The sequence below is a fragment of the Anomalospiza imberbis genome, chromosome 27 (genome assembly GCF_031753505.1).
Source record: "Anomalospiza imberbis isolate Cuckoo-Finch-1a 21T00152 chromosome 27, ASM3175350v1, whole genome shotgun sequence".
NCBI lineage: Eukaryota > Metazoa > Chordata > Aves > Passeriformes > Viduidae > Anomalospiza > Anomalospiza imberbis.
This window is the reverse complement of record NC_089707.1, coordinates 1,824,580-1,851,482: the sequence shown is the minus strand read 5'-3', so window position 1 is coordinate 1,851,482 and position 26,903 is coordinate 1,824,580. Positions and strand designations below refer to the sequence as shown.

At 55.8% G+C, this 26,903-nt stretch overlaps 1 protein-coding gene across 4 annotated transcripts in view; it reads left to right on the top strand.

The window, feature by feature from the left end:
* LINGO3 (leucine rich repeat and Ig domain containing 3) overlaps nt 1–24,505 on the top strand; it is a 30,079-nt gene extending 5,574 nt beyond the window's left edge. For 2 of the 4 annotated variants that reach the window (XM_068173688.1, XM_068173690.1), the window contains exons 2-4: nt 5,441–5,509; nt 10,334–10,437; nt 21,108–24,505. In XM_068173688.1, the coding sequence (XP_068029789.1) occupies nt 21,141–22,955 (1,815 nt within the window). In that variant the 5' untranslated portion in view covers nt 5,441–5,509; nt 10,334–10,437; nt 21,108–21,140 and the 3' untranslated portion in view covers nt 22,956–24,505. The remainder of the gene's footprint in view (nt 1–5,440; nt 5,510–10,333; nt 10,438–21,107) is intronic. The other 2 variants (XM_068173686.1, XM_068173687.1) reach the window with 1 other exon arrangement.
* Nucleotides 24,506–26,903: the final 2,398 nt, after the last annotated feature.

The window sequence follows — 26,903 nt, the reverse complement described above, 5'->3', positions numbered from 1 at the left end:
TAACGCTGGGAATGTGAAGCACGTGGCCAGGCACGCTGTGCGTGGGCAGCGGCGATTCCCGTGCCGCCGGTGCGTGTGGGCAGCCCGGTGGGACTCCTGTCACCAGCAACATCTCCCCACGTCCCCAAAGGCACAGCTCCGAGGGAAGGGAAGTGGGAGCCAAGTGAGGCCATCCTTGGGCTTGTCCCCAGTGGCACTGATTTGCCACGAGGCTCCAAAAGCCTTTGGTGTGCATGCCGTGCCTCAGTTTCCCTGGGTTGTGGTGTGGAGCCTGGCTTTGGAGGGTGGCACAGACCCTCAGGCAGCCAAACTCCTGCTGCCTGCATGTGGCTGTGGAGCTGTGGTGGGATTGTCTGAGCAGGCAGAGGGAGCATCAGGGAGCATCCTGCAGGATGTCTCCAGTCCGTGGGGCTGCAGGGAGGGTGGGAGGTGCTGCCTGAGCCCAAAGGGCCACTCTGGGAGTCCTGGAGAAGCCCCAAAACAAACAGGAGAGGGCAGAAATGATCAGAACAGAGATGAGAGAGGAGATGAAAAGCCATAAATCCCACAAGAACGCTTGGAAACGCTGCTGAGAGCCACAGTGGCTGTGGATGGGAAATTGATTGGGCTTTGGGCACCCTCAGCTGACAAACCTTCTGTTTGAAGTTTTTGTAGGGTTTACCTTGAAGGACAAAGCAGCTGCTTCCATGAGGTTTGGTTCAAGGGTTATGGGACCAAGGATACAGGAGTAAGACAGGCTGGGCCAGAGCCTTGCTCAGCCATTGGCAATGGAATGTGCTGGATTCTCCTTCGGATCCCATTTGAGCCGTGCTGTCTGGGGCTGGAGCTGGAACCCCGTGGGTGCCCAGGTCTGTGGGGTGTCAGAGGTAGGGGCTGAGGCTGGGCAGGACAGGGGGGGCAAAGTGGGGAAATGGCCCAGGCATGGGCAGGGGCTGCCATTCCCTCTTCTTCATGTAAAATGGGCAAGCTGAGGACAGCACCAAATTCACCCCAGAAAAACCAAACAGCAGAGATTGGGATGGAGAATTTGGGCAAACAGAAACAACTTTACCAGGGATGGGTTAAAAACAAAGCACAGAGGGTCTGGGCTGTGATCCCCAGGCTGCTGTGGTGCCTTGGCATCCACATGGGCACCCCAAGGCCGGGGCATGCCGGGAGCAGAGGCAGGATCCGTCTCTCCGAGTGCGCCCTCCTCCTTCCTCTGCCTCAGCCCAGCTCTTCCCTTGCTTCCCTGCCTTCCTCCCCCTGAATTTTTCATGCCACCACGAGCTCGGCTGCAGCTTGCAGCCCCATCCATCAGAGGGTTTGGTTTTCAAAGCTGTCCCAGCTCTGCCCAGCTCAGATCTGGAGCGCCGGGGCTCCTTGTTCAGCTCCCGATGTGCCAACCAAAATAGCAGCGGCCACATACTGGAGTGGAGAGGAACAAGTGTTACTGGGAATTAAAATGACAGATCTCAGCATCAAGGTCTCCGAGGGTTTGTGCTTTATTAAGCAACAGTGAGTTCATGGGAAAGGACTTTGACTCAGAGCACCGGTTGTGTCTACAAGAAAAGAGAACCAGGGACTATATTTAGGCTCAGGCTGTGGTGGGGAGCCAGGACCAGGCACTGAGGGAGGGGAGCTGGGCATCCTCAGCTCTGTGGGGATGAGCCTTGGCCCTGCAGAGCAGAGTGGGGAGCAGGAGGTGGGCACACCTCACCTTTGGGATCGTGGAATCCCCAATGATTTGGGTTGGGAGGGACCTTAATGCTCATCCAGCCATGGGCAGGGACACCTTCCACCAACCTAGGCTGCTCCAAGCCCCATCCAGCCTGGTCTGGGACACTGCCAGGGATCCAAGGGCAGCCACACCTGCTCTGGGCACCCTGTGCCAGGGCCTCCCCACCCTCCCAGGGAAGGTGCTGCTGAGGAAAAACCCTGGTTCTCCTCCCTGTGCAAGGGGCTGCTTGGGGGTCCTGCACCCCCAGCCCCACATCAGCCATGGCCAGGGGTGTGTGGAGTGGCTGGGAGAGCTCCTCTGAGCAGGATTCACCCTGCCTGGGACTTGTACTACATCCACTGGGTTCAGAGAAAAGGGGGACCACGGCCCTGCTGTGTGGTCTTCACGTGGCTCCCTCTCCCTTAAATGTGGTTTCCTGCTGATGGGGGTGATTTAACAGATCAATGTTTTCTCTTCTTGCCTCAGGGTCTGCCTCTTCCCACCACCCCCTCCTATTAAAAATTCATTGTTTCTCCCAGATACTGTTGCTAGAGGGAGACACAGAGAAATAAAGGAAGTTCTTGGAAAAGAGAAAATGTTCAGTGGGAAAGGAGTTGAGGAAAAATTTAAACCAAATATTGTCCCTCCCTGGGCGTTTTTGAGCCCAAGCGCTGTCCCTGTCACGGCACAGGACCCTGATGTTCCCAGAGAGCTGAGTGGGAACTGGGGGGAGTTTGGGTGCTGGGTACAGTCCTGCTTCTGCCAGGGAGGTGGTGAAGTGTCATGGCACGTGTCGCAGTTGAGACAGCCACGATACACAGAGGATCATCCAACAATTTCAGAAAGTTTCAAGCCACACAGAACAAAATCACATCACTTCAGGGGGCTGCAAGCATCTGCCCTGCTTGTTCTTTAGCCCAGCCTTTTATCCCCCTCATGTTCATGCATTGCACCTGTGTGCCCTCTGGTCCCTTTGTGATCAGCACACCTGGGCACGCCATGGCTCATTGCTGTCAGTGCTGCTCACCTGCTTCTCACAGCTGCACCCACTGGGGATGAGGCTCAGCCACAGCCCATCCCAATTACCCCAAACTGTGTCCCTACAGTGAAGCCCCTGATGGTTTCAGGGCTGGGAGTGTGGGACATTGTGGCTGTTTCGCCCAGCAAATCCCAGCAGGCACGAGAGGGAAGAAGGAGCAGCGACCTGCAGTGGGGGGTGCGCCTGATCTCCGACTCAATTCCCATCCTTGGCATCTCCAGAAAGCTCCACCAAGGCCTTGACTGCTTTTCCTCTCAATTTGGCTGCTGTTTCAGTCCAGGAGGATGAGGGGGTTTGTCTGTAGAGTGAAGTAGCCAGCAGGATGTTGATGGCTGCTCTGTGGGATCAGCTCCCCTGAGCACCCGCAGCAATGGCTGTGACACGGAGCTGCTGCGCCAGGTGCCACCAGTGGGGATGGAGCATGGACTAAAGGGGATTCAGGCAGCTTTGGGAAGGCTCTTTTCCATCTTCTGAAGCTTCCTGAGCATGGTCCTCACGGTGCTCCTCGCAGGGCAGCAGCAGCAGGGGTTTACAGGGCAGGGGAGCTAAAGGGGCTCTCCCTGAGTATCTGAACTCCCTCAGCCACACTCCATGGTGGAACACCTCACCTTAGGTGAGAGGATTTGTTTTCCCTCAGGAAATGATACCTCAGGTTTGAGCTTTTCTAATTTTCAGATTCTGAGCTGCTTTGGTGTGTGGGTCTGGGCTTCATATCAGGGGATGGTGAGCTCTCTGCACAGAGCAGGGAGACAAAACAATTCCTTCTCCAGCTAGGACCAAGGACAAATGATCCAAATCTCAGGCCCAAGAGCACAAACAACGTGGAATGAAGAGAGAAAGACAAGCAGGATGGGACTGCATGGGCTGGAGCTGGAATTGGACGATGAACTCCAATGTGCCAATGGAGCAGAACTTCTAAAAGTGAGAGCCCCCGTGAGCAGGTGTGCATTTTGTGACCATTTTGGTTCATCTTGGGTGCAGCCCTGGCTGGGCTCTTGTGCTGCCCAAGGTGGATCCATTGAGGCCTTTTAATAAATCCCTACTTTATTCTTCAGCTCTGTCCAGTCCCTGTTCTAGAGCAGCCTTCACAAGGCAACAGAAGAGTTCAAGGAATCATTTCCAACCCCTTCTCAGTGGTGCAGCCAGAGGAGCAAACCATGAGGGTGTTTGATGCTTTTGGCCTCTTTTTCCAGAGGGTCACCCGGGCTGACCTTCCCTGTGCTCAGGACAGCTGGACACCAACCCTTCAATATTGGCACAAAGAGCTATTTTGTGTTTTTCCATTTAAATCTCATTTGAAAGAACGTCCATCTGGTTCCCTCTGTGCTGCCAGAGGAAAAAAGGGCTGTTCTTGGGTCAGTTTTCCACAGGGAGACCCAGCAGAGGCAGTGTGGCCCAGGACTTGTGCCTGGTGGGGGGCTGGGGCAGGGCCCCTGTAATGGAATACTAATTGGGGATGGAAAAGGAGCAGAACGCTGCAATTGCAAATGGAAGGTGGAGTGATATAAATGAGAGAGAAACTGTGACCTTTTTCCTTAAGCAGGAATATTAACCAAGTGTGACTAATGGAGTGGGGAAAAATAACCCTGCCTTCATTAATCCTTATTCCTGGGCCTGATGAGGAGAAGGAGCCTTGGGCTGCTCCCAGGGAAGTGCAGTGGGTGATGCCAACATCCCTCCCAGCCATGCCCAGTGCTCTGGAAGTCATTCCAGGAGTTATTGTGGGGTTGGACCTCCAGCCCAGCCAGGGCTGCGCCCAAGATGAACCAAAATGGTCACAAAGTGCACAACTGCTTACAGGGGCTCTCACTTTTATAAATTCTGCTCCATTTGCACATTGGAGTTCATCGTCCAATTCCAGCTCCAGCCCATGCAGTCCCATCCTGCTTGTTTTTCTCTCTCTTAATTCCACGTTGTTTGTGCTCTTGGGCCTGAGATTTGGATCATTTGTCCTTGGTCCCCAGCTGGAGAAGGAATTGTTTTGTCTCCCTGCTCTGTGCAGAGAGCTCACCATCCCCTGATATGAAGCCCAGACCCACACACCAAAGCAGCTCAGAATGTGAAAAATAGAAAAGCTCAAACCTGAGGTATCATTTCCTGAGGGAAAACAAATTTCAGGGTCTTACCTCTTACCTTCAGGGTCACTTTTACATCAAGCACCAGCCTTGTGGCAAAGCAATTTGGCACCGCTGCCTTCCCCTGCCTTGATCAGCCTGCACCAACATTTGGAAACCTCTGGAAATCCAGGTCCAGGTTGCTGCTGTTGCAGTGACAAATGAGGCTGTGATCTGTTGGGTCAGGCTCATCCAGCATCAGACAATGCTGCCGGGTTTTTGGGGTTTCTTTCCATGCCCTGAGGTTCTCTCTGGCTCAGGCTGCTGCTGCCCCTGAGTTCGTGCTGGGCAGAGCTGTCCTCGTACAGGGATCACTCCATGGCCTGGGGACCTGTCCCTGCTGCCTCAGTCCTGGCTCAGCTGTCTCCACCTCAGTGACTTTCCCAAGACTCCTAAGAAACAGATATTTTTTCCCTCTGTTTCATTTTTAACAGCTCTGCCTCATTTCTCCCTCCATTTCTCTCCCTGAGGTAATTTCTGGCTGTGCCCCCAAAGCTGGGAGATGCTGTGTCCCTATTGTGCTGCTGTGGAGCTGAATTCTTCCTCCTTCCTTGAGCATTTTCCAAATTTTCCTATTTACTTTTGCAGAAATAAACTCTTTGGGGGCCTGTCAATGAGAGAGAATTTCAAATGAGCAGCCTGTGACACCTCCCCATGGTAATGTGTCATTTTTATTGTTGATATTTCAATAACTAAAGGTCAGCTGGAAGCTCAGCTGGCTGGGAAATCTGACATTAATTACACTAATGAGCAGAAGTCTCTGGCTTAATGCTCCTGGATACCAGGGCTGTGTGACACTGACCAGATCTGGGGCACTATCAGGTGTCCTGGGGTCCATGGAACGATCAAATCCTAGAATTTCCTGAGCTGGACCCTCAGGGATCATCAGCCCAGCCCTGTCCCAGCCCAGACACCCCAGCAACCCCACCCTGAGCATCCCTGGCAGCGCTGTCCAAACGCTCCTGCAGCTCTGGCAGCCTTGGGGCCGGGACCATTCCCTGGGGAGCCTGGGCAGTGCCAGCACCCTCGGGGGGAAGAACCTTTCCCTGAGCTCCATGCCAAGCCCTGGCCCAGCTCCAGCCCTTCCTGGGCTCCTGTCCCTGTCCCAGAGCAGAGCTCAGCCCCTGCCCCTCTGCCTCCCCTCGGGAGGAGCTGCAGCCCCCGAGGAGCCTCCCCTCAGTCTCCTGTGCTGCAGCTGAACGAGCCAAGTGCCCTCAGCCGCTCCTCAGACCCTTCCCCAGCTCCGTGTCCCTCCTTGGGACACTCTCCAACAGCTTTGGATCCTTCTGACCTTGTGGTGCCCAAAGTGCCCCCAGCACTGGAGGTGAGGCTGCCCCAGTGCAGAGCAGAGTGGGACAATCCCTCCCTGGGCCTGGTGCCCCCAGGACAGGGTGGCCCTTTGGGCTGCCAGGACACAGCGGTGACTCAGATCCAACTTGCCACTGACCAGGACCCCCAGGTCTCTTTCTGCATCGGTCTGAGATGAGCCAGATTTGCTGTGATGCATGGGACAGTTGCTGTGCACATCCCAAGGGATGTTCCTGCCTTGAAAGAACTCAACATGGGCACCTTGGTCTGGTTTTCTGGATGTCTGCTGATTTCCAGGACATCTGGGTCCTGTTTGGCTTTGGGATTTGCTGCTGAATTTCTTTTTTCAAGGGGATCCCCTGTGCAGAACTGGAAGCTCATTGATGGAGAAGCAGGTCCCATGTGATACCCAGGGAGAGGGGAATCCTGTCCTGGCTCCTCCACTGAGTAGCCCAGAAAAGAGTTTAAATCCATGTTTTGAGTAAAAAAACACAAAGCACAGGAGCAGAAGGTGACACCATCCCTGGTGGCACAAACATACAGAGGGCCAGGGAGCTGTGCTGGTGTCACCATGGGACCGAAGGAGGCTTTAGGCACTTCACCCACGTGCTGGTGGGTCCCATTTCACAAGGATTAAAATGTATTTGTAGACAAAACCCCCGGAGGTAACCTGAGACAGAGGTTGCTAAGTGACCTGGGAGCTGCCAAAAACAAATGCCAAGACCATCAGCTCATTCCCAGGGCTGGGAATGAAGGACCCACCTGACAAGCCAAGCTCAGGTGGTCTCTAAGTGAGCTTAAATTCCATGTTCCCCATGCTCAGGCCGGGCTGGGAATGAAACCTCTCAGGGAGGGCAGGAGAGGCTGCTCGGGGCAGGAGCTGAGCACATTTGGGCTGACTTCAGTTTACAGGACTGCAGTAAATACGTGGCTGTGTCCAGCCTGCTGGAAGTGGATTGAAATTTTACCTTCTCCATCCCCAGAGCTGGAGCCTGGCCATGGTGAGCAGCAGCTGAGCTGTTGTGGTTGGGATTTACCCTGGGGTGGTGCTGGTTCCAAGGGGAGCCTCCTCCATCCTTGCTGGAATATTTCAGTGTGTGAGTCCCACACATGGTGCTGCAAGAGAACCAAACCCACTTCCCTCCCAGTTATCCCATCTCCCAGGACTGGAGCAGCCCCAGGGATCCACAGCAGATCTGTGGGCATCAGCCCCTGGAGCCCCAGTCCCTCAAAGCACAAATAACTGCATCCCCCTTGTGGAATTGCACCAGCTGTAGTTGCTGGAGGTGCCACAAGCTCCCCCCTACAGGTGCTGAGGGCGGGTTCAGACATTTCTGGGTTGTTTCTGCATCTCAGAGCTTGGTTTGGGTCATTCTTGCTGGTATTTCAGGTGCTGGGTCAGAGTTACTCCCACAGTCTGTCCTCCAGCTCCCTGTGCTGCAGGGCACATTCCTGAGGAGATGGGATCCTGCTGTGATCCCGGGCTTTTCCATCCTGCTGGGATCCCAGGCTTTTCCATCCTGCTGTGATCCCGGGCTTGTCCATCCTGCTGGGATCCCGGGCTTGTCCATCCTGCTGGGATCCCGGGCTTTTCCATCCTGCTGGGATCCCGGGCTTTTCCATCCTGCTGTGATCCCGGGCTTTTCCATCCTGCTGGGATCCCGGGCTTTTCCATCCTGCTGGGATCCCGGGCTTGTCCATCCTGCTGGGTTCCTGGGCTTGTCCATCCTGCTGGGTTCCTGGGCTTTTCCATCCTGCTGGGATCCCGGGCTTTTCCATCCTGCTGGGATCCCGGGCTTTTCCATCCTGCTGGGATCCCGGGCTTGTCCATCCTGCTGGGTTCCTGGGCTTGTCAATCCTGCTGGGATCCTGGGCTTGTCCATCCTGCTGGGATCCCGGGCTTTTCCATCCTGCTGGGATCCCGGGCTTGTCCATCCTGCTGGGATCCCGGGCTTGTCCATCCTGCTGGGTTCCTGGGCTTGTCCATCCTGCTGGGGTCCCAGGCTTGTCCATCCTGCTGGGATCCCGGGCTTTTCCATCCTGCTGTGATCCCGGGCTTTTCCATCCTGCTGGGATCCCGGGCTTTTCCATCCTGCTGGGGTCCCAGGCTTGTCCATCCTGCTGGGTTCCTGGGCTTTTCCATCCTGCTGGGTTCCTGGGCTTGTCCATCCTGCTGGGTTCCTGGGCTTTTCCATCCTGCTGGGATCCTGGGTTTTTTACATCCATCCTGCTGCCAGCCCTGAGCTGTCCCTGTTGTCCAAGCCCTACCTCCTGGAGGGGCTGGTGCATCCCCTGGCTCCAGCAGGAAGCTCTGGCACGCCCAGGGCAGGGGATTTCGGTTGCTGTGGGGGGTTTAGGGCTGTTCCTTTACTGGGGAGCGTCCCTGACTGAGTTCCGTGTATCCCACATAGGATTTGCATCCCTGTGACCCAGGGACTGGATGGGGTGAAGGACTCAGTGTATCCCACTGACACTGGGACCTTCTGGGAGCTGGGACTGTGGGTTCCTGCCGTTGCAGGGAGAAGTCTGGGTCCCTCAGGCAGAGCAGGAAGGGAAGATGTTGTGGAGCAGGGAATGAGCTGGGATTGCCAGGCACTGGTGGAAGTCCTGCAGCCTCACAGCCCCCAGGGGCCTGGGGGTGACCAGGAGTGTGGAGCCCTCAGCACTGTCCCTGCATGGCTGAGCCCAAACCTGCAGGTTTGAAGGCAATCGCTCTGACTTTGGGGTAGTGCTGCTTTCCTAGAGGAATTTTAGCTTTTCCAGAAGCTGGGCACTGACAGTTCTCCGGGAACCCCAAAAGGGAGGATTTAGCCAACCCCAGCAGCATGTGGATACCACTGGGTTTCTCAGGAGCACAGTGGGATGGACAGCTCCATCTCCCCGGCATTCTTGGCTCCGGGATGTGCCAGGGGTGTGATCCCTGTGCCCCCAGGGCCGGCTGCTGCTGCAGAGCCGGCTCCTCGTTCCTCTGCCGTTCCCCGGCAAATCCGTGCCGTGGAAACCTCCTTTGCCTAAGGCTCCCCAAGCCTCTCCCAGCAGGAGTTAACCCCTCTGCTTGCTGCTGCTGCCCACCCAAACCACACCTTCCAGACCTGAGTGAGGTCTGGAGCAGGCACAGAGCAACTGCTGAGCCGCAGCAGCAGCGTCTCTGCGTGGGTGTGCTCCAGACCGAGCCGGGGACATTTGAGGGCTGTTAAGCAGGATTTCCACACAAAAGGAGCTATTTAAATTCCCTCTTTTCTTTGCAACAGGCAAATTAAACTTGATCCAGAGAGCTCAAAGCAATTCGGTAAAACCACAGCAAATCATTTGTTCAGCATCTGCTGCACCAGTGCTGGGAGCATCTCCCGACCCCCCAAGTGCCCCCAAAATGCCCAGGGGGAGGACACGGGGCTGGGGGTCCGACCAGTGGCACTTCTGCTTCCACACTTAAATGAAATCTGCCCACATTCGAGGCCTCCTGGGTTCAGTGCCCCCCTGCAGTCCCTGCACGTGATTCCCCAAGGGCAGTGCCGTGTCTTCCCTTCTCCACCCAGAGCTACCCACGGCAGGGCTGGGCTCGGGCGCTCTCCTGGTGGGGAGAAGATCCTTCAGGGCATAAAGTGTGATATAATTTTATATTTATATAACATATAAATATATAATATTTGCATATTAATATATATATTATAAAATACTGTATTATATTAAATATATATAATATATAATTATAATATATAATATTGTTATATTATAATAATATGATATATAATATACTCTGTATTATATAATATTTAGTATATTATATCTATTATATATTGTATTGAATATAATATGTGTTATAAAGTATTATAAATATCTAATGTTTGAATATAAATAGTGTATATTAATATAAATATATAAATATATAAATATATTATATATATTATATTATATTATATTATATATATTTCTATATAAATATATTTTTATATATAAATATAAAAATATTATATAATGTATAATGTTTCTGTATTTATAGATAAAACCAGTCAAGCTGCAATGGTCAGGTCACACATCTGGCTGGAGCAGCACTGAGGATGCTCCCTCTCTCTGGGAAGTGCATCGCTGGACTTTGAGGAGTTTATTTGGGATTTCTGTGGCAGACACTGGGGGAAGGTGACTGACAGTGCTCTCCTTGTGCTTTCTGTGCAGAGGAGCCGAGGCTGGCTGTGCTGGACACGTCACCATTTGAACATTCCCAGGCTCCCATGCCTCAGCAGATCCCAATGTCGGAGCAGCCCTGGACCTGCAGAACGGTGAGGGCTCTCTGGGCTCCAGTGGGATTGGGGGTTGTGCACTGGGACGCTCAAATCCAGCTCATTTTTACCTTGTGACCAGCCCTGCTTGGTGGCATTAGCCCCCTCCTTGTCCCCACCTCCCCGTGCAGCAGGAGCACTCGGCCGGACGTTGGTCCCGTGGAGCAGCTGGGAGATCTCCAGCCTGTTGTCACCACCCCAGAACGAGCCAGAAGTAACTCAGGCAGAGCTGTGCTGTGAAGCTCTGGGCTGCTGAGCTCAGGTACTTGCTCAGGGTTGGTGGCAGGCTATAGTAAAAAAATGCAGCGAACCCCAGCTCAGGGAAGAAATGCTGATGTCTGGCTTCAGATCAGAAGGCTGAAGGATAGGTTTATTAAAACTATACTATATGACATTAATATACCATTTAAAGAGATACTATCTTATTCTACATACTTACTTCTTACTTACCTGCCTAACTAACTCAAACTCGTGACTCTGCTGAGAGCCCGAGCCACAGCTGGATCCCACTGGTCACTGACCCCAAACAACCTTCACCAGGATCCAACCCAGCCACCACTGCAGGTAAACAATCTCCACATGGGGAGATTCCACATGGGGAAAACAAAGGAGCAGAGATAAAGATTGTTTTCTCTTTTCTCTGTGCTTCTTCTGAGAGCCAGAATCGTGTCTCTCTGTCCAGAGGATGTGAATGTCATAGCAGGCAGCAGTGGGACCCCAGCCTTGGACACTGTTGGGCCCTCAGCCTTGGCCATGCCAGGGTCCATGTGCAGCTGTGGTTTGGGGTTTGGATGGATTTCCTGGGATGTGGGAGATCATCAGCTCAGAGAGGAGCTCTGGAGGCTTTGCCCCTGCTCTGCTGTCCAGATGCCAGACAGGGAGTAAAGCCACACGGCCCCACCATCCCCTTTCCCTTCCCCCATGGAGATTTCTGGCTTTCGGGATCCTCTTGGGGCTGCACTTGGGAAAGGAGCTGCTCTCCTGGTGCTCCAGCCCCATCTGATGCCCTGCAGCCATAGATCTGGGGACTGACGCCAGCGTGTCTCGCTCCAAATGTCACCACTGCCGCATCCTCCAGCCCGGGAGGGGTTTGGGGATGGCACAGCTGGACCCCCTCGGGCTCTGCTGGGCCCCTCTGGAATCTGGGCAGCGAGGCCAGGAGGGATCTGGGGTGAATCCCCCTGTCCCCCTCCTATCTCTGGAATTATTTCAGGGGGTTGGTACCGCTCCCGCCTGGCGCGACAGGGATGGATTGGGATGTCAGGAGCCGTTTCACCCCTGTAATGGCATTTTTCTCTCGCTGCTCCCATGATCATAATTGGGATGGCAATAAAATCTCCAATGAAGCAGCAGCTGTAGACAGGTCTTAAAAAATGCTCTCAGCCTGGGACTGATGCTGAGCAGAGCTGGGATGGGGAGGGAAAGCTGTCACTCCGTGCTGCTCCTGGCTGGAATTCCCACTCCCAGCAGGGTTTCCATCAGACTGGGGGCTCCACCTCTGCCCCCTTCCCCCTGCCCCCGCAGAGCTCCGAGCTGGGTTCTGCAGAGCTGAGCAGTCCTGCTGGGACCGGGCTGTTTTCCAGCCACAGCTGCCTCTCCCTGCTGGCCTCGGAGCAGGCAGCTGTCCATCAGTCTGGCCTGTCAGTCTGCTCCTCTGCCCACATGTCCAGCAGTCCGGTCGGATTAAAGCCTCTGGAATGATGGATCACCCTGCCGAGGTGCAGAGATTGGCTGGGAGCAGCCAGGACTCTGGGCTCCCTCTCCAGAGGGTAGCTGGCCTTGCTGGGCACCCCTGCCATGGATGAAGGCTCCCATGGGCCTGAGCCCTCAGGAGCAAGGTCTTCCCTGTGGGTCAAGGATGCAAAGAGCCATTGTTTTATCCAGGAGCTCGGAGGGGTGGCTGGGACTGCCCTGACTGGTGTCACCACAGCTCAGGTGGGGGATTAGGAGGAGATTTTGCCATCAAAGGTCCAGCACTGGCAGCCAGTGACAGCGATCAGGGTGTGATTTATGTGCCAGCACCCCAAGGGGGCCAGCGTTACTGAAGTGCTGAGCTTAATGAACAAGCTGGACAAATGAGGTCGTGTGCTGGGGCAAAGCCCGTGGGAGGCAGCTGGCACTGAAATCACCGGGAAATCACTGTCCAGCAGCAGGGCAGGGCTCTGCTGGGCGCTGCTGGCCAGACTGGGACCAGTGCTGGCACTGGGGGGCGGCTGCACGTCAGCATCCCGGCGCTCTGCACGCCCCCGAGCAGCGTCATCCATCAGCGCTCTGAAAGGTGCCTAATTACAGCCTCTGCTTTCCTGTTCCCTTATTCATCCTCCTGCCCCAGCACCTCCTTTGTTACCGAGCTGCTGGTTGGAGCAGCGAAGGCACAGGATCCCTTCCTGTGACAAGGTCTCACGCCCTCCCTGCTGCTCAGAGCCCCTGTGGGTGATGTGTCCCCCCCCAGCAGGAGGGGACACCCCCAGAGGTGTCCCCACCACGGCCCCGCTGCTGTGCCTGGGGATGTCCTGCATGGCCAGGCTCTGGCACTTTCCCTCTGTCCCCTCCCACGTGGCTTCAGCCCTCGCCGCTCTCGGTTTGCTCCCAGGCTGTGTTTCGGTGCAGAAGGTGAGAGATGAGCTCAGGAGGGAGGCAGGAGGGGGAGGCAGCTGCAGAGGAAGGAGCAAATTCCCCTCTCTCATTGAATGCTCTGTATTTGTGTCTCTGTGTGTTAGCGTCAGGATCCACACACAATCAGAATTGATCGTATATGAAGGTGTTTTATTGAAGCGCGCGGAAGCCCGGGGGTGAGACCCCAGGTCTGGGCTTCAACGATACACCCGAATCGGTAGCTTATAACCCCTTCTACTCTCCCCCAACCCCACATTAATTATTAAACTTATATTGTTCCATTCTAGTTCCCATTCCCACACAGGTGCAGTTTCACTTGACCTACTGAAGACTATGCTTGATTTGCTGAAGACCATGCTTGATTTGGTTAGGACAATCACTGTAACGGGGCTATCATTCACTCCCAAGGCCTGGCTGTCCTGCAGGCCCAGGCCTGTTCCTTCTACCTGCCTGCTCTGGCCACCACCAACCCCCGATACAGTTTAGAAATCATTCCTATGATTTCAATTCTAAGCTGCTAAATTTTGCCCTTACTCTATCATGTGGGGGCAGGAGCCCTTGCCAGGAGCGTGGCCCTGCTTTTCTGTGCCTGTGGCTGTGCCTGGCTGTCACATCTGTGCTGCTGGGGCTCTTGTGGGCTCCTGGTTTGTACCTCCAGCAGCAAGAAATGTCACATGGACCCTACAGCTGAGGTGCCAGGACAGTTGCCAGGGGTTTGGGTTCCTTGTCCCCACTCCCAGGCTGGGGAGAAGCCTGAGACTGGGCAAGCCTTGGTCACAGGTTGGTTTGGATGGGCACCTTTGGGCTTGGATGGGGACCTTGGCAAAGCCCAGCTTTGGTGGTAGAGGACAAAGCTGGGTTTGCAGTGGGAGTCTCCTAGACCTGGGCTGTCACCCTGCTGCTGGCTGGGTAGGTGCTCAGGGACAAGGACACCATGGAGGCTGTGGCCAGCACCCGGTCCTGGTGACAGACTGGGATGGGACAACACCAGGAAGTCCTGGTGCCATGGGACGTGGGCTGTCACCCTGTAGCTGCCTCCCAGCCCCTCCTCATCCTGCCCCTGATGTTCATGGGCTTCTGCAAATTAAAAGTTCTCACCTGAACCCTCGAAAAATGAGCCCCTGCTGTCCATGCTGGGACCACAGCCACTGCATGGAGTTCAGCTCCAGGGTTCCTGGTGGCATTAGTGGAACAGCTCAGTGGCAACTGGGTGGTCTGGGGTGCAGCTGATGAGGGCGAGTCAAGCTCAGCCTCTGCTCTGATCCAGCAGGTTCTGAGGCTGTTGAGATCCGGGTCAGGTTCACTCTCAGCCACCATTTCCCAGCAGCAGTCGAGATTCAGCTCTGACTGGTGGTTCAGTCAACCCACCTTGTGTGGAAATGAGCCCAGCACCCACCTGCCCTGCCCCCCTCCCCTACTTTTAGAAGAATTATCCACTTTGGTAGAGAAATAGAGATGCTCATGGAATATTAAACACCTCCCTAAAGCCCCTGTTGCTGATGAGTGGCTTCTGCTCCTCATAGCCTGGTGCAGGCAGTGACCTTTCCGAAATGTTGTACGTTGTGGTCGTGTCTAAATGTCTCCTCTCCTGGGAGCATCTTGTGGAGATAGAGATTCAGACATGATGTCTGTCAAGAAGAAAAGCAGATTGCGGCCAATCTGGGGCTGCCTGTGCAGTGTTGCCTGGGCCACGTGCTCGGGAATCATAAGGTTGTCTCTAAAAATAAGTGGTGGCTTCTTTCGGGTCGTCTCCTTGGTGCCGTGGCTCATCAGGGAATCCTCGGTTCTGGGGTTTGCGAGGGCTGGGAGTTCCCACGTGGGAGAGGAGTGGAGAGTCCTGTGGCCACAGCTGCTGGGGACTTGGGATGGCATCCTGGGGTGGGAAGACACCATGGAGACACCGGGTTTGCTGGGAAGGAAGGGCAGATCCTGCCTCCCTGGGAGCTGCTCCAGTGCTGGCTTGGCCGCCCCGAGACCTGGGGCTGCTGAGCAGGAGGAGCCTCGTGAGAGGCAGCAGCTGCCACTCACCAAAATAACTCCCTTCTGTGGAAGCTTTTCATGTTCTCGAGCTGTCCCTGAAGTCACACCCGGGGACGTTCTGTGGTGACCCAGCCACCGCCTGGCTCCCGCACAGACAGCTCCTCCCACGCTCCCCTCCCCATTCCCGTGCCTTGCCAGCAACATCTGCTTCTGCCTGAGCAGCTTTGAGAGGGACACGAGGGTGACATCAGGAGCACAGCCACCACAGGGCTGTTGGGGATGGCCACTTGGCCACCTGGTGGCCTGAGGACCCTCAAGGTGTTCGCCGGGTCCTGTGGGGTGGGAAGATGCTCTGTAGGGCCCCTGTTGGGTGCCCTCAGTGCCCACCCAGCCACTGGTTCTCCCTTTGCTCCTCCAGCCCTGCCCTCCTGCCTGCCCAGCCCAGCCCTGACCCAGAAAAGCGTGCTGAGAGCCGCAGAGCCAGGAGAATTTGTTTCCGAGCCAGCCCCTGATGGGATTAGGAATAACTTTCTCCTGGATAATTCTCCATTAGCTCTGGTGATTGATTTCCTTCCTTCTTACCTCCAGCTCTGTCCTGCTCTCCCTGTTTCAGCTGGATTATTTATTCTCATGCTTGGTTTGCTAATTGCCTGATCACCAGAGCTGAGGCTTGGGCACATCCCTGGCCTCCTTTGATCCTCCAGTTTCTGCCTCTTTGTTTCTGTCTCAGCTCTGATTTAATCCCCTCCACACCCCAGCATAAACCAGGATGTTTCCGCTGCCCTGTGCAGAGGGAGAGGCCTGCTGGTGTCATGCCAAGAGCCAGAGAATGTCCAAGGGATGCTCCTGAAGCTCCTCCCCATCACCTCTATCCTCCCCATGCCCCCCTGTCTTTTCTGGGCTTTTGCCAAGCTCAGTGTGGCTCCAAACCCACTGACTTTGCAGACTCGAGACAAGGGCTAAAATAAAGCTGCAGGAGCTTTTGGTTTGTTTTTGGAGGGTGGCACAGGTCACCTTTGGTCCTCATTTCAGTGCCCCTTGGGAAGTGTGCTCTGCTGTGAGCTGCGGCGACAGCTGGAAAAACACAGTTGGATTCCCTGAGTTCACATTTGGGCATCAAACTGGGCTCTGCCAGCTCTGAACGATGCCAAGGCACCCCCTGGGGATCCCCAGCAGCCCCTGGTGCCACCATCAGTGTGGATGGTGTCACCAGTGAAGCTGAGCATGGAGCAGACCCCTGGGACACTAATTTTTTGCCATTTCAGCCTAAAATCATACAGATGGAAAGGTGCTTTTGGAAGGTGTAACTGAGGACTCAGGGTTTTCCAGCAGGGAAGAAGAAGCAGACGTCTGGACGGGCTTTGGCACAGGACTGGGGCCTGGGCTCCTCTTCAGGTCTGGAGGAGCTCTGTCCTGGGGCAGCTCTGGCTGCAGTTTTCCCTTCCCCATGGGCAGAGCTTGGAGCCAGGGAATTGTTGGCATCAGCATCCCGAGTGCCCCATCCTCTGCTCAGAGCCCCTGCCAGCAGCTCGGGGAGGTTCGAGCCCATGGAGACTGCTTGATCCAGCCAAATCCTGTTCCTGGCAGTCGAGATCTCATCCAGCTCACACTCCAGGACAGGGAAGCACACGGAGCTTGTCCTGAAGGAGAGTCCAGCAGCAATCCTGGCAAGCTGTCAGTGAACTGGGGAACACTGCAGGGGTGCCTGGACACTCCATCCAACCCCAACCCCACACCGGGGCTGAGCAGGGTGACAGTGTCTGTAGGATGCTGGCACAGCCCAGCATGGTTGGCATTGCCTTCCCTGACACGGAGCCAGGTTGGGGACAGCAGCCAGGGAGCAAGGATGGCGTGGGGACACTCAGCTGCCAGGCAGGGCTGGCTGCCGGCGAGGGCTGGGCAGTGGCGAGCGGGCAGCGCTCAGGGTGTTCTCAACAGCACTTGGCTGCTGCTGGTGTTTGTAGGAGCCCTCTCCTGTCTCATGCCAAGTTTGGGACACACTGGCACAAGGCACTGGCAGCTCCCTGATGCCCATGTGACAGAACACTGGGGTTATCCCCCCTGTGAATGTTTTCAGGGTGGGCATCCCACCATCACTTTCTGCTCCATTTGCTCCCTCTCTACTTTGGGGTCTCCATCCTCTCCTGGGGTTCCCTGCATCCCTGGAAAGATGCAGCAGCATCCTCTGGTTGCCTCTGGCCCCCACCATGGGCCTGGAGCAGCAGCAATGGGGTGCTGGAACGAGAGGGGCTCAGCAGGAGCATTGTGCATCCTGTACGTCAAGGGAAGGATAAAACAAGACCTTGCTCTGAGGTGTTTGTGCTCATGTGATGTCTGAGCAGGGGAACCTGGAAATGGCAACCTGGGCTGATTTTTTGGTCTTTATTCACAAAAAGGGAGAAATAATGGCAGCTGAGGAGCAGTTGCTTTTTGAGGAGCTGCAAGGGCCAAGCTTGTGCCCAAGGAGCAGGAGCTGTTTGAAGGGCGGAGAGGGAGCAAAATCCCACCTGCAGGAGCCATGGAATCCCAGAATGGTTTGAGATGGAAGGGACCTTAAAAACCATCTCATTCCACCTCCTGCCATGGGCAGGGACCCCTTCCACTGTTCCAGGCTGCTCCAAGCCCTGTCCAACCTGGCCTTGGGCACTGCCAGGGATCCAGGGGCAGCCACAGCTTCCCTGGGGAGCCCCAAGCCAGGGTGGCTGGAGAGCAGCAGTTCCTCTGTGCTGCTGGTGGCTGGGACAAAACAAGCTCAGTGGTCACAAATCTTGGTGGAGAAGTAGGGAATGAGACAGGGAAGGCTCCAGGGGCTCACAAAATTGTCAAATTGTCCAAAATTGCTCTACTTCCCCCATCGCAGCCCCTCAGCCCCGGGCTTTGTTGGCTCTGTCCCCAGCCCTGCATGCAGAAAGCTTGTTATTTTTAAAAACAAATTAAATGAGGAGAAGAGCCTCTATCTGGGCCTTGCTCTGGATCTTAATTGCCGGGCTCCCCAGGGGCCGGGCGAGCCCAGAAAGCACTGCACAATCGCGGTAATGAGCTATTAATAAAGAGCCCGGCTCCGCCTGGCTCTGCCCGGCACGGAGAGGGACCGCATGTCCCTGCAGGGGACACAGGGGCTGTGCAGCTCCTCTGCAGGATGTCCTGGGGCCAACAGAGCCCGGAGGGCCAGAGCCAGCCTTGTTTCAGAGCTCGGGTCTGGCTCATCCAGCTGTGGGGTTTGTTGTGGGGTCAGTGGAGCACCCACGGCTGGGGCTGGGGGGCAGTAGGGCTGGCTGATGGACAGGGAAGCTGAGCCCAGGGCTGGGGGGCAGCAGGGCTGGCTGATGGACAGGGAAGCTGAGCCCAGGGCTGGGGGGCAGCAGGGCTGGCTGATGCTCTGGCTCTGGAGAGGGAAGGTGAGCCCAGGGCTGTGGCTCCCGCTCTCCATCTGCCAGGGAAAAACAACTCCAGTGGGGCTGGAGCTTTGCTTAGAGGATCAGGTGGCCAGAGTAGGAACCAGAAGTGGAGTTGGGTTACCCCAGGCTCATCCATAATGAACACGGGGCAGAGCCTCAGGCAGGGAGGGGAAAGGCTGGATCCCCCTGGGGCTGGCAGGGAGGGATGGTGGGCATGGGGACACCATTAAAGGGGCTCCAGGGCACCTTTATTTAGTGTAGGGACACTGAATAGGATGGAAAAGTGTCGCAATAAATGGGGAAGATTTTGTCCTGTGGGTTTGCAGGTCGTGCTTGGGAGCATCCTTCCCATGCAGCCCCAGGACAGAGCAAGAGTGGGGCCTCCAGAACCAGGGGGACCAAGAGGAGCTGCCCCCACCTCACCCCAGAGCCACCTCAGGTTCCTGGGGCCACCAGCCCGGCAGAGCCTTCACAAAGTGGCTCTCCTGGAAGGCAGAGGCTGCCAAGCAGCTCCAGTGTCCAGGTGGCATTTGGGGACCTCCAGTCCCCAAAGGGGGTTTGGTGCAAGGAGTGAAGCTGAGCAGTGCTGGAGAGAGGGGAGAAAGGGGCAGGGGCAGCAGTGGGTTGGTGGTCCCACTCCCCTGTCCCGCAGCTGCATCCACCAGCTGTTAATCCTGTGGTTGTGTGAAATGGTGACACTTCCCTCTTGGTTTGATTCGTTGGAAGAAAAAGGGAAATGTGGCAAAATTAAGGCAAGCACGCAGAATGAAAGAAAAAAGTGTCATAGAATCAGAATAGAATTGGTGAGGTTGGAAATCCCTCTAAGATCATCAAGTCCAAGCCCAGCACTGCCAAGGACACCATTTGTCTCTCAGTGCCACATCCCCACATCTGTAAACGGTCACAGAACCCTGGGATATCCTGAGGGGAAGGGACCCTCAGGGATCATGAGTCCAACCCCTGTCCCTGCACAGACACCCCAACAACCCCACCCTGAGCATCCCTGAGAGCGCTGTCCAAACGCTCCTTGAAGATCATCTCCCGTCCTTCCAAAATTGAACTTGAGCAATGGGTTTAATGCCAGAGATTGCTCCTCTGGGTTAATAGGATCAGGACAGGAAATTATCATGGAGATATCATCCTTCCCTGAGACCTGAGCACACAGAGTCAATAACAGCCCCCTGAGGCTGTGCCCAAGGGGACAGGAGGGAGGGTGACACCAGCCTTTGGTGTCCTTTATCAGCACAGTGGGTGTGAGGAGCAGGAGATGCCAGGCTGCTGTCCCTGCTCCATTAGTGTCACCTCTCTGTGGGATCTGGGGTCCCCATCGCTCTCCTTCTGTCACCCCCTAAGCCAAGCAGCAGCCACCTCAAGAAGGGCCTTTTGGGGACCGTTTGGGCACTGAGGATCTGCAGTGGCACTGAGGTGGAGCACTGCTCAACCTCGATGGCCTTGAGTAGCCACAGATGTCACATCGTCCTCTTACCTCGCCCCACATCCTGCTGGCCTCCCACAGACAGGTTTGGGGTCCCTGAGGTGCACCAAGGAACAGAAGGGAGTGTGAGAGGGGCTCCCTGGAACCACAGCTTGGGCTCCTTGGAGGTCAGAAGGGCTGGAACCACCCCTCGGGGACTGCACCCCAGTTTGTCCCAGTGCTGTGTGAGCGATGGGACAAAGTCCCCCATGCTGGGGGTGTCAGTGCCCCACTCCCTTCACCTCCCCAGGGGTGGCTGGAGGGGCTGCCTCTGCCCTTGGTACCTCCAGTATTCTCTTGCCAGGCTCAAAAACAGCCCACAGCTCCCCAGCCGAGCAACTCTGCCACTTAATTAGGTTAATGACCATGCTTCATTAAGGAAAGGTGGCTGAGGAGTTTGCAGTGGTGTTTCCAGGCAGCCTGGCAGATTTGGGGCACGGATGGGGACAGGGAGTGGGAAAGGGGAAGCAAAGAAAAGGGAAAGCAGCAGCAAAGTGCTAATCCCTGGAAAGGAGGGCAGCCGGGGCACAGCGCCGCGGGGTTAATCCCTCCTCGGCAAAGATTGTGCCCGGGGCCGCCCTAATCTGCACTCTGAGAGGGCAGGACAGGGACGGGGACCAGGCAGCACCGAGCGTCCCCTGTCCTACGGGACCCCTTCCAAGCTGGGGGCCTGGGGATAATTTGTGCCCCTGGATGAGACCTCACACCAGGTGCAGAGGGAATGGGCATCCCTCCTGTGTCACCAGAGGGAATGGGGCATCCCACCTGTGTCACAAGTTGGCAAGCATCTGCCAGCATCTCTTTGCTCCTGCCCTGCCCTTGGGGTGTCTGTGCATTATCCCAGGGTGCTCACCACCCCCTCCGCCCGTGCCTGCACTGTCAGAGGCACAGGGAGGGCTGAGCCAGCAGGAGCAGAGGCTCAGGTGTGGGTCTGCAGCCCCGGCTCCTCTCACAGACCTCTCCCCCTGCCTCAGTTTCCCTGTTCCGATGGAGAGTGAGGCTCGTTTATCCCAGCTTTCCACAGGGCAGGATCCCCAGGTGGCACGGTAGGTGAAAGGGATCCAGAGGGTTTCCTGGAGGGACTGGGGTCTTATGAAGCCCACAGGCTTGGGGAGCAGTGTCCAGTCTCAGCTCCCAGACAGGTGATCTGTGGGGCCGGGTAGGACCTTGTCCCCACTGACTCCGCTCTCTCTCTGTCGCAGGCGCATGGCAGAACGGCAGTGAGCCCCTAGACCATGCCCCACACAATGACATGGTGGCTCCTGGTGCTGGCCCTGCACGTGGTCCTGCTGTCTCTGCGGGCGGGCGCCTGCCCCGCGCGCTGCGAGTGCGCCCCGCAGCTGCGCTCGGTGCTGTGCCACCGCAAGCGCCTCACCGCCATCCCCGAGGGCATCCCCACCGAGACAAGGGTCCTGGAGCTCAACAAGAACCGCATCCGCTGCCTGAACCCCGGGGACCTCGCCCCATATCCGCTGCTGGAGGAGCTGGATTTCAGCGAGAACATCATCTCCAATGTGGAGCCCGGCGCCTTCAGCAACCTGTTCAACCTGCAGACCCTGCGGCTGCGAGGGAACCAGCTCAAGCTCATCCCCCCGGGGGTCTTCACCAAGCTGACCAACCTGACCCTGCTGGACATCAGCGAGAACAAGTTGGTCATCCTGCTGGACTACATGTTCCAGGACCTGCGCAACCTGAAGAGCCTGGAGGTGGGTGACAACGACCTGGTGTACATCTCCCAGCGCGCCTTCTCGGGGCTGCTGGGCCTGGAGCAGCTGACCATTGAGAAGTGCAACCTGACTTCCATCTCGGCCGAGTCGCTGTCCTACCTCCAGAACCTGGAGGTGCTGCGGCTCCGGCACCTCAGCATCTCTGCGCTGGAGGACCAGAACTTCAAGAAGCTCTACAATCTCCTGCAGCTGGAGATCGACAACTGGCCACTGCTGGAGGAGGTTTCCCCCACCAGCTTCCAGGGCCTGAACCTCACCTCGCTCTCCATCACCTACACCAATATCACAGCCGTGCCCGCCGCTGCCTTGAGGAACTTGGTGTACCTGCGGTACCTCAACCTGTCCTACAACCCCATTAGCACTGTGCTGAAAGGCTCCTTTAAAGACCTCATCCGGCTCCAGGAGCTCCACATCGTGGGCGCTCTCCTGGTGTCTGTGGAGCCGCAGGCTTTCTCTGGCCTGAGACAGATCCGGCTGCTCAACCTCTCCAGCAACTTCCTGTCCACGCTGGAGGAGAGCACCTTCCACTCGGTCAACACGCTGGAGACGCTGCGGGTAGACAGGAACCCCCTGGCCTGCGACTGCCGGCTCCTCTGGATCCTGCAGCGGCGGAAGACGCTCAACTTTGACGGGCAGCAGCCCATGTGCTCCTCACCACCCGAAATCCAGGGCAACGCCCTGCGCGACTTCCCGGACTCGGTGCTCTTCGAGTACTTCACCTGCCAGAAGCCCAAGATCCGGGATCGGAAGCTGCAGCACGTGACGGCGCGAGAAGGGCAGTCCGTGTCCTTCCTGTGCCGAGCTGATGGGGAGCCCAACCCCTCCATTGCCTGGGTGTCCCCCCAGCACCGCATGATCACCACCCGCAGCACAGGGCGGGCCACGGTGCTGCCTGGGGGCACCCTGGAGATCCGCTTCGCCCAGGTGCAGGACAGTGGCACCTACATCTGCATCGCCAGCAATGCCGGTGGCAACGACACCTACTTCGCCACGCTGACGGTCAAGGGGCACCCAGTCGATGGCACCCACCACGCCAACCGGACTTGGCACCTCAGCGACTTCAACGACACCTTCCACAACAACACCCAGGTCTTCTTGAAGTTCACCTTGGACCTCAAGACCATTCTGGTCTCCACAGCCATGGGCTGCATCACCTTCCTGGGCGTGGTGCTCTTCTGCTTCCTCCTGCTCTTCGTCTGGAGCCGCGGCCGGGGGCAGCACAAGAACAACTTCTCCGTGGAATATTCCTTCCGCAAGGTGGACGGTCCCACCACCACCACCGGCCAAGGAGGGGCCAGGAAGTTCAACATGAAGATGATCTGAGCCTCTCCCACAGGAGAACCATTTTCTGCAGCCCAGCCCAGGGCACAGCCACGGCAGGACGGGGCTGGGAGGGCTGTGGGAGCACCGGCCGTGTCCCGGAGCTGGCAGAGTAACTTTGCTGTGCTGGGACATGGCTGGAGACAGAGGTGCCACAGGCCAGCAGGGTCAGAAGCATGGGGACCTCAGGGTCAGGGAGGGATGACCCTGATGTCTCGGCCCAGTGGAGAGCCCTCAGGGCTCAGGGGCTGTCCCAGGGGCTCCTGATGTAGCGAGGTTTTTGCTACCAACTATGCATTTCTTGAGCCAAAAGATCAGCAGTGTTTGGGCCTGGGAGAAAAATGCTTCCTGTTTTCCCACCATCCTTTCCCTTTTTTTGTAAGGGACTCTTCAGAAAACTTCCCTGATAGTTGTTTGTGGTTCTTTTCTTGTTGTAGGTGGGGGTTTTGGTCTGATTTTTTTTTTTTTAATGAATTTCCAAGAGAAATGTCTTCCGGAGTGATGTGGGACTGGGGAGGTTGTACCAAGCTGGGGTGTCCCCCAACCCCTTGGCAAAGACAGACTCCCCTCACTCCCGGGCACAAATGTGCCTTGAGAGCTTTTCATCCGTGGATTTAAGATCCAGCATCTGCCAATGTGGGTGCCTGGGGAGGCTTCTGCACAAGCAATAATAACCCTCCAGGGCCAGGCTCTGAGGAGGTGTCAGCAAGAAAAAAAAGGGGAAAAAACGGCAAAATGAGGCCAAGATCGTTAAAATCAGGAAGACCAGGGCAATGCAAGCCCCCCCTCCCCGTCTCTGCATCCACCCAGTGGGGGGTTGGGATTCCTACGGGTTCAAAAGGCACTTTTGGGTTAGTTTTCTTGGAGTTGCAAAGTCAAAATCTGAAGGAGAGCAGGACCTGGCTCATCCTGTGCAGGGAGGCCCTATGGCCCAGGAAAGAAGAGGAGACAAAAGCTGGCAAGAAGCAGTCCAGGAGAATGTCCTGACTGACACCTCCATCCCAGATCCTGCACCCTCCAGCGCTGAGGACCACAGGTCAATGTCCCTGGGGCTGCTCCTGCTACCACAGGGGTGGTTCCTGCCTTCCCATCCCACCCTTTCCCAGGCTTTGCACTGGCTCTGCCTTAGGGTGTGGATTTTTGTTTGTGGGAGAAGGAATGAAGCTGGAATGGAAGAGCCTGGATGTGACCTAGAGAATCCAGGGAGTTCATTGCTTCCTCCTCGTCTTCCTCCTCCCATGTGCACCCTGGGGGTTGCTGCAGGTCCCATCTCTGTCCCTATTCCTGCAGGGATATTCCCCACCTGGATGTCCCTTCTCCAGCCAGTGATGGTCAGGCTGGGAGCTGGAGGCGCAGCTGCCCATTCCCTGATGGGCATCCCGGAGTGGCACCGGGCATCCGAGGGGTTGGGAGCTTTGTGGGGCACAAGTGGCTGCTCAGAACATCGCCCAACCCTGTTCTGCTGCCACAGGGTGCCATCCATCCATCCTCCATCATCCGTCCATCCATCCATCCATCCATCCATCCATCCATCATCCATCCATCCATCCCTCCATCCATCCATCCATCATCCATCTATCATCCATCCATCCCTCATCCATCCATCCCTCCATCCATCCATCCATCATCCATCCATCCATCATCCATCCATCATCCATCCATCATCCATCCATCCCTCCATCCATCCATCATCCATCCATCCATCCTTCATCCATCCGTCCATCCATCCATCCGTCCATCCGTCCGTCCATCATCCATCCATCCATTATCCATCCATCATCCATCCATCCTCCATCCATCCATCCATCCATCCGTCCATCCATCCATCCATCCGTCCGTCCATCCATCCGTCCGTCCGTCCATCTATCATCCATCCATCCATTATCCATCCATCATCCATCCATCCATTATCCATCCATCATCCATCCATCCTCCATCCATCCATCCATCCATCCATCCGTCCATCCGTCCGTCCATCCATCATCCATCCATCCATTATCTATCCATCATCCATCCATCCATTATCCATCCATCATCCATCCATCTCCATCCATCCATCCACCCATCCATCCATCATCCATCCATCCCTCATCCATCCATCCATCTATCATCCATCCATCCCTCATCCATCCATCCATCCATCCACCCATCCATCCATCATCCATCCATCCATCCATCCTCCATCCATCTGTCCATCCATCCATCCGTCCGTCCATCCATCCGTCCGTCCGTCCGTCCATCCATCATCCATCCATCCATTATCCATCCATCATCCATCCATCCATCCATCCATCATCCATCCATCATCCATCCGTCCGTCCGTCCATCCATCCATCATCCATCCATCCGTCCCTCCATCCATCCATCCATCCATCCATCCATCCATCCATCATCCATCCATCATCCATCCATCCATCCATCCATCCATCCCTGCCGTGGCTCCAGCTGTCCCCATGGCCCCGCATGCCCGGTGCCCCTTGCCCCCCAGCCGTGCATGCCGTGTCCTACCAGGGTCCTGTTTGGTGTCTGGGGGTTTTTTAACCTTGGGAGGGGGGTGGGAGAGGGTTGGGCATGGACCCTCACAGTGGGAGCAAAGGGCAGTGCAGACCTGGCACAGTTTTCTATGTAACGAGCATGTGAGGTGTATTTGTGAGCAAAACAAAAAAAAAAAACAAAAAAAAAAAAAAAAAAAAAAAGGGACTTCTGTGGCTCATTTGGGTTTTTGTCCCCCTTTTCTTCCCCATGTGCCTCGATAAGAAAAGGCAAAATCAATGGGCAAAGCCTGAGCAGGAGCTGGAAAGGGCAGGAGCACCAGAATTCACACCTTTGAGCTCTCCAGACCTGCTGCAAGCTGGGAAGCTCCTGGAATTCCAGCAGACCTTTCCCCCTTTCCAGGGCTCTGCTGGGATTTGCAGCCCCTGAGTCCATCCCCACCATCAGTCCTACAAATTCCACATAAACAATGTGCAACCACCTCCCAGAGGGTACCAAATTCCATATTAATAACTAATAAATGATTAATGCACGTGTGCTAATGAACTGCTGCTGCTATTAATCGATTATTAATTATTAATGTGGTGTTTAGAAGGATGTGCCAAAAGGAGGGTGCAAAGGCAGCACCTTGAGTCCCTCTGGCAGGAAAATTGGGGTTGGGAGGGTTTAAAAGGAGTGACATCTACCCCAGAGTGCACGGATGTTCACAGGTACACACAGAGAGCCAAATTCCTTGGATGGGGCTGGAAAATTGGGCACGTGCCAGGGGAAACTGAGGCACTGGGGGGCACTGCAGTGGGGCTGTGGGGCAGGAGCCAGTGAGGAGGAGGAGGGGGTTCCTCCTCCACAGAGTGACCCTTCCAGTGCCCTCCCCACCCCCCCCCAGCCCCAGGGCACAGCCTGGCCCTGCCAAGGCCACCCCTGCCCTTGGCACAGCTGCCACCACTGTCCCCACCACCCTCAGCCAGCCCAGCGTCCCCTTGTCCAAAGAGAAGGAGAAGCAGGAAAAAAAGTCGTGAAAACGGTGCCTTGGAGTATCCAGGTGTTCCAAGAGATTGCAGAAAGCCCCAAGTGCTGCCTGGAAAGATCAGATTCAAACTGGGTGTTCCCATGGACCACATCATCCATTCCAACTGCAGGAACTACCAAAAAAAGCAGATTTTCTCGGTCCTTCTATATATTAACACCATTTTGCTTGGAAACTCCGAACGGGAGTACATCCACACTGAAACACAGATATTTCAAACCATTCCATCCACTGTTTTTTGGGGTAAAAGCATCATTATTTTAACCTGTTACCCTTTGGAGAGGCCACATCCTCGTGAGCTGCACCTGCCATGGGGTAGTGTTATGTTTGCACCAGTTTTATGTTTGAGGGGGCCACGTGTTCTCGTGTCCCCCTCAAAGGGGCCGCTGCCCCTCCCCAAATTCCCCCGTGTCCCTTTCCAGGCTCAGTAC